This window comes from Alosa sapidissima, chromosome 5 (assembly GCF_018492685.1).
Source record: "Alosa sapidissima isolate fAloSap1 chromosome 5, fAloSap1.pri, whole genome shotgun sequence".
Classification (NCBI taxonomy): domain Eukaryota; kingdom Metazoa; phylum Chordata; class Actinopteri; order Clupeiformes; family Clupeidae; genus Alosa; species Alosa sapidissima.
This window is the reverse complement of record NC_055961.1, coordinates 2,198,437-2,211,971: the sequence shown is the minus strand read 5'-3', so window position 1 is coordinate 2,211,971 and position 13,535 is coordinate 2,198,437. Positions and strand designations below refer to the sequence as shown.

Below are 13,535 nucleotides of genomic sequence, written 5' to 3'. Positions count from 1 at the left end.
GAGCTGAGTTAATGCTACACATAATGTGCACAGATACGGACATGCTACAATGGAGCTGAGTTAATGCTACACATAATGTGCACAGATACAGACATGCTACAGCGAAAAAAGAACATCAGTATCACCAACAACAGTGAACCGCAATAGTAATGATATTCTGAAATAATTCTGCTCTTCAGGATCAAAGGCTGGTGGGTGTTTCAGCATTATGTCTCAACCTTCCTCTCCGGAGTGATGCTCACATGGTAAGAAAGGCCACTTCTCAGAGTTACTCCACTGACCTAACGACAGGACTGATTTATGACCCAATGGTGACCTAAACAGAAACACTTTGACAATAGCAATACACAAGTACTCTAAGGGCCTTAATTAAAATGGCAGGAAAGTCTATCAACAAGTAAAGTTGTGCAAATTAAACTATAGGTGTTGTGTGCATTGGGGGTGGGGGGGGTGAGCTAGTATTTGTGGTTAAGGTCTTGGGGGGGGTGGGGGGGTGGGTAAGCTGGTATTTGGGGTTAAGGTCTTGGGGTCTTGTTCATGGTGTTCAATTAGCGGGACTTTGTCTCTTCCCATCATCCAAATAAGGGCCCTAAATCTAAACATCTAATCTTACACCTGGTGCATTGTATTCTTTCTATATGACTGTTGTTAGCCCACCCACAAACACACACTATGAGTATGGCTCTATGCCCACCCACAAACACACACTATGAGTATGCCCACCCACAAACACACACTATGAGTATGCCCACCCACAAACACACACTATGAGTATGCCCACCCACAAACACACACTATGAGTATGGCTCTATGCCCACCCACAAACACACACTATGAGTATGGCTCTATGCCCACCCACAAACACACACTATGAGTATGCCCACCCACAAACACACACTATGAGTATGGCTCTAAGTCTGCCCACAAACACACACTATGAGTATGCCCACCCACAAACACACACTATGAGTATGGCTCTATGCCCACCCACAAACACACACTATGAGTATGGCTCTAAGTCTGCCCATACCTTGGCTTGCTGTGTAGCCTGTCTGAGTGGATGCTCCTTTTTCATCATGCAGGCCAGAAGGGGAACTCTACCAGATGTTCAGAAGCCAGTTCCTCTCATACTCCTTGTACATAAGTAAGATCTTCTTAATTACACATTAATTAACTTGCGCTACATCTTTTCTACATGATACTGGACTGAGTGTGTATATAAGTAAGATCTTATTAATTACACATGAATTAACTTGCGTTACATCTTTTTTCCATGATACTGGACTGAGTGTGTATTTCAATGATACTGGACTGAGTGTGTGTTTGTGTATAAGTAAGATCTAACTCATGAATCCACTTGCGTTACATCTTTTCCATGATACTGGACTGAGTGTGTATTTCCATGATACTGGACTGAGTGTGTATTTCCATGATACTGGACTGAGTGTGTATTTCCATGATACTGGACTGAGTGTGTATATAAGTAAGATCTTATTAATTACACATGAATTAACTTGCGTTACATCTTTTTTCCATGATACTGGACTGAGTGTGTATTTCCATAGATGTACTAACGCTTTTGCGCCCACTTCAGGCGTATTTGTTTCGCAACGTGCGTGTAAAATCATTGCGAGGTATGTACAAACAGGCCGCAAAGATGTTAAAGCGCAAACTGCCTGTCATGGGAGCTGAAAATGGCTAATTGCGTTTGTCATGTCATGCATATGCATTCATGGGAGGATCCAGTGGAAAGTGGGAGTTTAGCGTAAAAAGATGGGAGGGGAAGAGTAAAGAGCGCCTAGTTATGTATTCCGCGGTATGTACAAAGACTGCTCCTGAAAGCGCACGTCTATTCTGCTCCTAAATACTTCCGCCTTGTAAAAGCAGGTGTTAATCCAAATTGCAGTTCAATGCATCAATAAGAGAACCTTTCAAAGACAACAGAATCTCTATTTAGAGCACCAGTTTTGTAAGTATTTGTACAATCAAAAGCAACCTTAACTTTCGTTGGCCTTTCGAATGTCTTACTTTCACTTTCACGTCATTCACTTAAACTTTTCTACTTGCTAGATTTGACCAATTTTCCATAGCCTACGTGCACACGTAGTTTAAGTAAAACTACTGATCTTCATTATCTCCCTGCTTGTTGACATCTTATCATGTATGGTATTATTTCATGATCGCTAAACGTTTGATTCTTTTTAATGTTGTCATCAGTTAACTTCATTCAACTGCGCTTGTATGTAGGCTCTGCCATTCAGTTGTGGACGTTCGTAAATTGCGTTTATGGGCGGAGAAAGGCAGAGAAAGGCGCAGTTTACACTAAGGGTTGAACGATTGATAAATACGACGGAAACTTGGGTCTGACAGCGTTCGCAATCTGCGGTTTGTCCATGACGCTGATAACGCTACGTTCGCAAATATACGCACATCTGGCCCTGAGTGTGTGTTTGTGTATAAGTAAGATCTAACTCATTAATTCACTTGCGTTACATCTTTTCCATTATACTGGACTGAGTGTGTATTTCCATGATACTGGACTGAGTGTGTGTTTGTGTGTCTGTGACTCAGACTTTGTGCAGTTCCTTCAGTACTACTACCAGAGTGGCTGTCTGTACCGGCTACGAGCACTGGGCGAGAGACACAACATGGACCTGACAGTAGGTATGTATGTAGACCATAACGTGGATCTGACAGTAGGTGTGTATGTAGACCACAACATGGACCTGACAGTAGGTATGTATGTAGACCATAACGTGGATCTGACAGTAGGTGTGTATGTAGACCACAACATGGACCTGACAGTAGGTTTGTATGTAGACCATAACGGTCTTTAGTTTATTGTAGGTTTAGTGCAAGAGGTGTGACATAGATCTAACTGTAGGCTTGTAGAGCATAGCATGTATCTATCGTGTGATTGGTAGAAGCCTGTCATGGGTCTCTCAGGTGACTGAGAGAGGCATAGCGTTGACTGCACAGTATGTTAGTAAGACCGACAGAGACAAAGCAAGAACATCACAGTGTTAGAAAGACATGCATGGTTCAGACCAGGGGTGGGTAGAGTACTGACTGGTTCAGAACCGGTATGTGGCATACTGGTGTGATTGACAGCCTGTGCTCTCTCTCCTCTCCTCTCTCTCTCCTCTCTCTCTCCTCTCCTCTCTCTCTCCTCTCTCTCTCTCTCCTCTCTCTCCTCTCTCTCTCCTCTCCTCTCCTCTCTCTCTCTCCTCTCTCTCTCCTCTCCTCTCTCTCTCTCCTCTCTCTCCTCTCTCTCTCTCTCCTCTCCTCTCTCCTCTCCTCTCTCTCTCTCTCCTCTCCTCTCCTCTCTCTCTCTCCTCTCTCCTCTCTCTCTCCTCTCCTCTCTCTCTCTCCTCTCTCTCTCTCTCTCCTCTCCTCTCTCCTCTCCTCTCCTCTCTCTCTCTCTCCTCTCCTCTCTCCTCAGAGGGTTTCCAGTCGTGGATGTGGAGAGGCCTGACTTTCCTGCTGCCCTTCCTCTTCTGTGGCCACGTGAGTCTCTCCTCTCTCTCTCTCCTTTTCTCTCTCTCTCTCCTCTTCTGCTCTCTCTTTCTCCCTATATTCCCTCTCTCTTTCTCCCCTCTGATTCCGTCTACATTGAGAAGTGTATATGTCTGGCTGAGATGTGTTCTGGCCAATCAAATTGTTTGGGTGGGCTTTATACGATGATGGATTAATTTATTTATTAATTTATTTCTCCTGCTGCTGGAGAAGCAAGGTGTTTAGATTTAGTCTGTTATGCAATATATTGACAGCGCAATAACTTTAAAAGACAAACAGAAAACCGGTATTAAGGCATTTGACATCCTCAAATTTTGTGGACAGGGTGAATTCAGGCTGGCTTCCAGGCAAGGTTGAAACAAGCTTCAAAATTAAATCCTAATGACATGTTAAGAATTTGAATCAGGCTACACCAAGGTCTCACTCTCTCTATCTCTCTCTCTCTCTCTCTTTTCTCCCCTTTGTTCTATGCTCCTTCACTTCTCCTCTCCTCTTCTCTCTTCTGTCGTTTGTTCTCTCCTCTCTTCTCCTCTTTCTCCTTCTCCTTCTCTTTCCTCTCCTCCTCCCATTCTCTCATTTATGGTATTGTGTGTTGTGCTTTAGTTGCGTGACTCACTCTCTGAGTGTGTGTGGGAACATGCCCCCAGCCCCAGGCTCTGGCAGTTGTGTTGGTATCAGTTGTGTGATTGCCAGTTTATATTTGCCCTCTGTGAGAGAACAGCAGAGCTTAGCGTGTTCAGGCACGGAGCCTGAATTCCGACATGGGCCATTTAAGATTTGGAAATAGGCAATATACCTACATGCCTATGGCGTCTTAAAAAATGGCGGATCACCTCAGGCACAGAAATGTTTTTTGCTTTAAGCCCCAGAGCATCATGGTAGCGACAGCAGGAGAGTGAAGCAGTCATCCAGCTCAGCCATGCCTTATTTTACTGTTAAAGGAGAGGGCAGCTCAGCCATGCTTTATTTTACTGTTAAAGGAGAGGGCAGCTCAGCCATGCTTTATTTTACTGTTAAAGGAGAGGGCAGCTCAGCCATGCCTTATTTTACTGTTAAAGGAGAGGGCAGCTCAGCCATGCTTTATTTTACTGTTAAAGGAGAGGGCAGCTCAGCCATGCTTTATTTTACTGTTAAAGGAGAGGGCAGCTCAGCCATGCTTTATTTTACTGTTAAAGGAGAGGGCACTGAGCTCATCACAGCGTATAGAACATCTCTACTCTCAGACTGCTCTGAGCTCATCACGGCGTATAGAACATCTCTACTCTCAGACTGCTCTGAGCTCATCAGGCTGTGGCCGTGTGCCAGAAACAGAGACCATGTGCTCTTTTAATGCAGGAAACCGCTGAGCTGCAACTGCCAGGAGATGGATGCAGATACACTTAGAGACTTTTGTCTGAGTAAATTGGACATTAGACATCCTGTGCTGTCTGAGCAGCATGTGACTGTGTCTTTTTTTGTGTGTGTGTGTGTGCGTGTGTGTGTGTGTGTGCGTGTGCGTGTGCGTGTGCGTGTGCGTGTGTGCGTGTGTGTGTGTGTGCGTGTATGTGTGTGTGTGTGTGTGCGTGTATGTGTGTGTGCGTGCGTGCGTGTGTGTGTGTGCGTGCGTGTGTGTAGTTCTTCCAGCTCCATAACGCAGTGACTCTCTTCAGGATGACCCAGCTGCCTGAATGGAAGGAGTGGCAGGTGAGTGAACGCCATGTTCCTTTGCCCACATCTATGACCCTGCACTGGGCAGTTATAACCCTGCACGGGCAGTTACAGTATGACCCTGCACGGGGCAGTTATGACCCTGCACGGGCAGTTATAACCCTGCACGGGCAGTTATAACCCTGCACGGGCAGTTACAGTATGACCCTGCACTGGGCAGCTATGACCCTGCACTGGGCAGCTATGACCCTGCACTGGGCAGTTATGACCCTGCACTGGGCAGCTATGACCCTGCACTGGGCAGCTATGACCCTGCACTGGGCAGCTATGACCCTGCACTGGGCAGTTATGACCCTGCACTGGGCAGCTATGACCCTGCACGGGGCAGTTACAGTATGACCCTGCACGGGGCAGTTATGACCCAGCACGGGGCAGCTACAGTATGACCCTGCACGGGGCAGTTACAGTATGACCCTGCACTGGGCAGTTATAACCCTGCACGGGGCAGCTATGACCCTGCACGGGGCAGTTACAGTATGACCCTGCACGGGGCAGTTACAGTATGACCCTGCACGGGGCAGTTACAGTATGACCCTGCACTGGGCAGTTATAACCCTGCACGGGGCAGTTACAGTATGACCCTGCACGGGGCAGTTATGACCCAGCACGGGGCAGCTACTTGAAGGGTCAGGGCATGGGTACCCTAGTTTAGGAACATCAGGAACATTGCTGTCAAGGTTAAAATGCATTGTTTATTAATAATAATAATAATAATAATGATGATGATGATGATGATGATAATAATAATATAAAAAACATGCACATGCAACACTGATAATTTAAATAGTTTTACAGTAATTAAAGTTACTGACAAGAATATGTAAGAATTAACTCACTAAGTTCTACATGTTTAGAATCCAGAAGTGTACCTGTTAATTATTAGTATGGAGATGATATGTAGGCATAGGTCCCCTGAGTGATTCTCATGCCATCCATGGTGCCACTATCTGTCTGTCTGCCCTTGGCAGGTCCTGATGTGCAGTGCCACGTTCCTCATTCTCTTTATGGGCAACTTCTTCACCACTCTGGGGGCCGTCTACCAAAAATACATGAACCAGGACAAGGCCAAGGCTCCGTAACAGGAACCAAGACGAGGCTTTGACCCACCGCCTAGACAGGGAATGATTCTGGACTGGACCCACCGCCTAGACAGGGAATGATTCTGGACTGGACCCACCTCCTAGACAGGAAATGATTCTGGACTGGACCTGTTCTGTGTCCAGTGTTGTTTGCTGTTTGGGACTCTGTGACAAGCTTAGGATTTCAGGAATGGAATCTCTCCAAACAGAGTGTTTGTTTTATTTTTTACTTTTATATGTCGTATTTGTATTCTGGAGTTTTGTTTTTGTCTTGCAAACAATTTACATGTACTTGTTGCACTAATGTATTTAAATATGTATGTGTTGTCAATGGCTTTGTGTGTGTGTGTGTGTGTGTGTGTGTGTGTGTACGTCTGTGAGACTGTGAGTGTGTTCACAAATGTGTGTGTGTGTGTGTGTGTGTGTGTGTTGGACAGAGGTTGCTCAGTGTTCTGTGGATTACAGCGCTGTGACAGTTCTTAGAGAACAGTTTAGATTGTGACTACAGTTTTCTTCCCAAATCAAAAGGGATTCAAACCGTTGCTGTGCTCTCAGACGCCTAACATGTTCCTCAGTTTTGGTGTGAATACAGGACATCATGATTGTCTTCTTGCACTCCATGTAAAACAATAAAAAGCCATCATGACCTTTGATGTGATGATTTGGTGCCTGTTTACTGAGAGCCTTTGTATTTGTGTCAATGTAAAGTGAAATGTTTTGGTGTAGCCTACAAGTAGCCTACTGTACACCAGTGGTTTTCAAAGTGGGGGCCTCGAGGGGGTGCCAGGGGGGCTCAGCAAGTTGGAGGGAAAAATAAAAGCAACGAATAAATACATTTGAAAAATGTAAAATATACCTATTACTATGAGGGTTGTTATAGAATGCCATTATATTAATGTGACTCGTATCTGAACATTATATTCCTCATGATAATGACTGGGAATAATAGTAGTGGGATAGCTCTCATATAGCAGAGAGCCCCAAATACAATTTTTACACACTGTATGCTCCATCGCGAAGTGCTTGTGGCTAAAATAATTATTAGGATTAGCTTAATGTATTTTTACATCTGCCGTAGTATTGTCGATGGGTTTAATAACACATCAAGGGGGTCCTTGGCCAGAACCTAGCAGTGTTGTAGTCAAGTCACTATGTCTCGAGTCCGAGTCCAGGTTCGAGTCTCAGAGTCAAGTCCAAGTCATTAAAAAAAAATCCAAGTCCAAGAAACTATTAAATGAAATCTGACAACCTTCGGGGTATTCATGTCTCCAGGCATTTGGTGCCATTAAAGTTATTTGTAGAAACATGGCGTGATGTATCATGTATGACATGAAGCAGTAACACTCCATTGCACTAATATTAATACTAAAAATGATTTAGATATTAAAATCCTATACCAAATAATATTCTAATGACATGTTACAATTATAGCCTAATGACATTACAAAAAAAAGTCGAGTCCTCGTCTCAATTTCCAAGTCTGCATGGTCTGAATGTACGAGTCTGAGTCCAAGTTCGAGTCATTCAGTGCTCAAGTCCAAGTCAAGTCACGAGTCTCTAAATTTAGCTCATGACGCGGACTCGAGTCCGAGTCCTGGACTCGAGTAGCCTACTACAACGCTGGAACCTAGTGGTATTTGGGGGGCCCCTGGCCTACACTACCACCATGACACACACCTTATTGAGCACCTTACCACTGCATATTGAATCACAGGGTCAGTCCCTGCCCTGTCACTGCAAGCGCCTCATGCTTATACATCCTCAGTACATTCATGTGGATCCTTGTTTTAGTGTCTTTAGTGTCTTTTACTGTTCATTTTAGTCATGTGGATTTATTTTTTTATTATCCTCCTTACATTGTTGTGTGTGGTGTCATAAGCTACTGGGACCTTGCATTTACCCTTGGGGATCAATAAAGTATCTATTTATCTATCTACAACGTCTTTCTATAAATGTAGTTGTATGTAATAATATTATGGTTGCCACATTTGATTTGTGAAAATCCGGAACATTCATTGCCGCCCCCCCCCCCCCATACTAAAACCAACATCAACATTACACACACACACATACACTGCACAGCATTATGGGAGTTCAGTCATGAACCAGCTAGGCTCAGTTCACTACACAGCCCCCCTTAGTGAGACTTAGTCTATGTCCCTTTGACTCAAGTCTTACCCTACGTCAGTCCATGAGCCTGGCTGGGACGCAACGCTGGCGTTGTGGGCGCCCCGCTGGCGTGGCGGTGACTTCCGGGGACGGCTGCACGGTGACCGGTGTTAGAGCCACAGCTCCATTGTCACCAAGGTCCACAGAATCAGTGTCCAAGTCTCCACGACCCTCAGCTGAGGCCAGGGGTCGATACGGGGCCAGTCGATCACGGTGGAAAGCCACAACTCTCCGACGCTTAATCAGTCACACACGATAGACCACGTCAGACAGCTTCTCTAAGACATTGCACGGCCCGACCCACTGGCTAGTGAGTTTCGGGGAAATGCCTTTCTTTCTCTCCGGGCAGTACACCCAAACTTTATCGCCGGTTTGGAACTCCTGGCCGCGACAGCGCGTATTGTAAGCTCGCTTTTGACGTATTCCAGCTTAACTCATAGCCTGCCGGGCCAACTTGTGTACTCCTTTCAGTCTCTCGCGTAGCTGCTTGTAGTATTCCAGCCCTGGCTTACCTCCAATCTCCGCTTCCAGAGGCGAACCGAACACCAAGTCCACCGGTGTGCGTAGCTCTCGCCCGAACATCAGAGCTGCCGGTGTGCATTTTGTTGACTCTTGCACCGCTGTGCGATATGCCCAGAGCACCAGGGGCAAGTGTAAGTCCCAGTCCTTTTGTCGGCGGTCGGCCAATATGGCCAGCTGCACTGCTAGCGTCCAATTAAACCGTTCCACTAGCCCTGGAAAATGTCAGATTGTGTATCGGGAGCTCGCCAGTGTCTATACAACAGTGCTTGACGTGCTACTATTCCCGGCCACTGTGAATAAATCGCTTTGGTCTCTGGATCGAGTGCTGATACGTCAGTCCGTGGCGGTCGCTGACCGGCTTCGATCCATGACCACACTCGGCCGAGTGTGGCGTCCTCCGATTGCGCCTTCCGGATCTCCTCCCTCGACATCACGTCCACCGGCGGCTGCGCGTCCGTGGCCCCAGCTGCCGCTCTGCAGTGCTGCGTTGTGGCGTTGGGCTGCGGTGTGCTGTCTCCGGTCTCTCGATCACTGTAGCTGGTAGCGGAAGGCGGCGAGACGACCTCGGGGTGCTGCTGGCAAGCGTTGACTCTCTCGCTGGCGGGAAGTGAAAGTAAAGGGCTGCGATCGTGCAGTCCAGGCAATATATATAGGAGGGCGAAGTAAAAACACTTTTACAAATAACGAATCCCGATTACCACTCCGCTGCTGTCTGGGACTTTTGCTAAATGCATGAAATACAAGCCTTACAGTGAAAGACGAATAGGCTACCTTCTGTAACAAAAGAAATGGTTTATTTTAACACAGAAGAGAAGGACGCATTTGGTGCTCGCTGTAGCCTTGCAAAAATATTTGAGCGCTAGAATGTCCTAGTTGTAGCCTAACAATAATAAATCTATATTTTCTGCTAAAACATTAGGCTACCTATTACGTCCAATGTAGGCTATAGGCCTGCGAGACATGTAGGCTACAAAAAGACAATTAGGCTACACATTCACGTCACAGTCAGGAATAAGAGGGTAGACTAATAAGTCTTTTATTTTACAAGACGGTAGACTAATACGTGATAACTGTTTGGTTGACAGCCTTTAAAGTAGGCTCAATTTAATTTTCAGGGAAAGGTTTTTTATGTTTTAGCCTGTTACAGCAGGAATTAGTGACTGGCATGTGGGGGCGTGGTATCACGATGGTTGCTTTCCATCGTGATGCCTGTCAACCATCACGATGGACGATGATATCGTCCATCGGCACAACCCTACATGTCGTAGTCCTGGAGCGCCTCCAGCCAGCGAGCCAGCTGGCCCTCTGGATCTTTGAAGTTCAGCAGCCAGGTGAGCGATGCATGGTCCGTTCTCAGCAGGAACCGTTTGCCGTATAGGTAGGTTCGGAAATGGCGCATTGCCACCACCACAGCCAACAGTTCTCTGCGGGTCACGCAGTAATTCTTCTCCGCTCAGTCTAGTGAGCGGCTGAAGTATGCGACCACCTGCTCGCCCTGCTCACCTGCTTGAGAGAGGACGGCGCCAACGCCCACGTCGCTGGCGTCGGTGTCCAGGATGAACGGCAGTTGAGGGTCAGGGAAAGCGAGCACTGTGGCCTCACAATGCGCCCTCCGCAGCCGCCGGAATGCCGCGTCGCACTCTCATGTCCACTCGAGGAGCTGGCCTTTGTGCGTCAAACGATGCAGCGGGCTGGCGACTGTAGCAAAGTCCCGGATGAAATGCCGGTAATATGACGCCAGGCCCAGGAAGCTCCGCAGCTCAGCACCATCGCGCGGAACAGGCCAACGTCTCACCGTCTCCACCTTAGCTGGGTCGGTGGCCACTCCGGCGGCCCCCACGACATGGCCCAGGAATCCGGTTTGCCTCCGGAACAGGTGGCACTTTTTCGGGTGCAGTTTGAGCCCAGCACCCCGTATGGCGTCGAACACCTTTTCCAGATGTCCTATGGCACCGGTGAAGTCTGTTGCAACTGCCACAGCCCTTGCCCGATGGTAAACGCTGTCTTCTGCGGAGCTTCCGGGGCTAGCTCAATCTGCCAGTAGCCACTGTGTAAGTCCAGCGAGCTAAACCAACATGAGCCGGCAATGCTGTCCAGCGCATCGTCAATGCGGGGGAGCGGGTAGGAGTCTTTCCGGGTTACCTGGTTGAGGCGCCTGTAGTCAACACAGAACCGCCACGAGCCGTCCTTCTTCCGGACGAGTACAGCTGGCGCAGCCCAGGGACTACTGCTTGGCTCTATCACTCCTGCCGCGGCCATTTCCTTGGTCTTTTCTTCAGCTGCTTGTCGTTTGGCGAACGGTAAGCGATGAGGCTGAAGTCGGATGGGCCGGGCATTTCCGGTGTCGATATCACGTTGGACCAGGCTCGTTCGGGTGCAGTCCTCATCTCTTGCGGCGAAGATGTCGGTGTACGCTGCTAGAAGTCTACGCACCTGGCTACCCTGTGCTTCACTCAGCCCCTCACAGCTACGAGTGCAGAGTATATTTACGGCTTGCCTTGTCTCTACAGAGGGCCGCGCTCTCTGAGCGGAGCGTGGTGTTTGCTCAACCCGCTCTCTTGGCTTCTCCCTGGTGGGCGTGAGCTGAGCAGTGCAGCGCGGCCTCAGCGAGCGGACCTGGATGAGACCTGTTGTTTTCGCGGGCTTGTGTGGGGAGAGGCGGAGACTCAGCAAGCGGACCTGGATGAGACCTGTTGTTTTCGCGGGCTTGAGTTTCGCGGGCTTGTGTGGGGAGAGGCGGAGACTCAGCGAGCGGACCTGGATGAGACCAGTTGTTTTCGCGGGCTTGTGTGGGGAGGGGCGGAGTCTGGGATGACGAGTACTCTGCGAGTTCGCTTCCTGCGGACTTGTGTGGAGCGAGTCGGAGAGTTCTTCGTCGCGCCAGCTCTCCGCACTTCATGCTGTTTTCCCCGCCGTGTGCAACACTACGCTGCTCGTCCCCAAGTGTAGTGTGAACCGGGAAATGTCCACCACAGCCCCCCATTTCTCTAGCACGTCCAGGCCGAGAATGCAGTCATCCTGAATGCTAGCCAACCAAAGCCGGCGGCTCGCCGTCTCACCGTTGATGCACATGCACACCACTTTTTGTCCATACAGTTACGCTCGCTCTCCGGTAACTGTTGTGATGCGGATTTTTGTCTTTTCCCAGCCTCTGGGTCTGGCTACCAGCGTGCCGGGTAAGAGACCAGGGCACACAAGCGAGATGGTGGAGCCAGTATCGATCAAGGCGCGACACCGAGTCCCGTCTAGCGTGCAGTCCACATACAGTCCTCTGGTTTGGCCGAGCCGGCCCAGCCGTATGCAATCCATAGCCCCTCCCGCCATGCCACCTTCTTCTAGTAACTGGGGCGCGAGCGTGAGGGGTGCCGGGGCTGGGCAGTACCATGCGATGTGTCCCGGCTCGCCACACCGGTGGCATCCGTCTCCGCTGGCCGGCCTCTTCCACTCGCGTGGGCGGCGTTGTGGTGGCTGTGCCGTGGTCTGCCGCGTCACCTCCAGTTCCTCCCCGTCTTCCTCCATCGATGTCTGGCGTACGCAATGCCTCGACTCTGTTGTGCGGAAGATGTTTTCCACCCGTTCGGCTTCCGCGGGAGCCGCGGACAGCGAGCTGGGGGCGCTCAGGTGAAGGTGTTCTTTTAGCCGCTCTGGGTGGATGCCTCGCATGAACGCTTCCAGTGCCATCTCTTCATGTAGACTCTGGCTGTACGTTGGGTAGCCCCGCCGGGCATACAGCTGCAGGTCAGCCGCGAACTTGCCCAGTCTCTCGTCCTTGTGCCGCCGTCTGGAAGCGAGTTGTTCTCTGGCATCGCTGATGAAGATTCTCTGGCCGAATCGTCGTTGCAGAGCTGCTTCGATTGCGGTCCAGCTTACTTGCTCCGCCGGTGGCAGGTCTTCTAATACTTGTAGCGCTTCCCCCTCCAGAGCCAACGCCACCTGTACGCCCGTTCTCTCCGCCGACCAGCCATTCAGCTCGGCTGCCAGCCGGACCTGTACCAGGTATGTCGCCAGTGGCCTTAAGCAGTGGGGCAACTTTACGCTGAGGCGCCCTTCTACCGCCGCCGTCGCACCGGGGACCGGCCGATTTCCATCGCTCCCGTGTGGAGCGGGTTCAAGTGGCGGGATGCTGCCATCAAACCGGTTCGTTTCCTCCTGTTGCCGGGGGCGGGTCTCTTCGTCACGGTCACGCTGCAGGCTGGCTCCGTCTGCTGGGCCCAGCAGGTGGCCATGGGCGAGCGCGCTGTCGAAGAGCCGTCTTGGCAGGAAACTCATCATCGCCAGGGCATCAGTTGCAGCTTTCTCCTCCCGTCCAGTAGGGGTCGTCATCCCACTTCTGACACCAATGTAACAAACTGCACAGTTGTCTCAGAATGGTTTTATTGGTTACGCACCAAAACACAAGAACGTCATTACACAGGCAACACAAAGGAGGTCAATTAAACAAGCACGATACACAAACAGGGTAGTCACATACAATACACGGGGTAAACACATGAGGTACAACATAAAGAAAGACTATACCAGCTAACACATACATTACATTAG

The 13,535-nt window shown here is 49.2% G+C and overlaps 1 protein-coding gene across 2 annotated transcripts in view; it reads left to right on the top strand.

Moving 5' to 3' along the window:
- tmem120a (transmembrane protein 120A) overlaps window positions 1–6,968 on the top strand; it is a 10,678-nt gene extending 3,710 nt beyond the window's left edge. For both annotated transcript variants that reach the window (XM_042092640.1, XM_042092639.1), the window contains exons 7-12: window positions 180–245; window positions 1,083–1,144; window positions 2,572–2,664; window positions 3,443–3,507; window positions 5,131–5,199; window positions 6,192–6,968. In XM_042092640.1, coding sequence (XP_041948574.1) covers window positions 180–245; window positions 1,083–1,144; window positions 2,572–2,664; window positions 3,443–3,507; window positions 5,131–5,199; window positions 6,192–6,302 — 466 coding nt within the window. In that variant the 3' untranslated portion in view covers window positions 6,303–6,968. The remainder of the gene's footprint in view (window positions 1–179; window positions 246–1,082; window positions 1,145–2,571; window positions 2,665–3,442; window positions 3,508–5,130; window positions 5,200–6,191) is intronic.
- The last annotated feature ends 6,567 nt before the right edge of the window (window positions 6,969–13,535 follow it).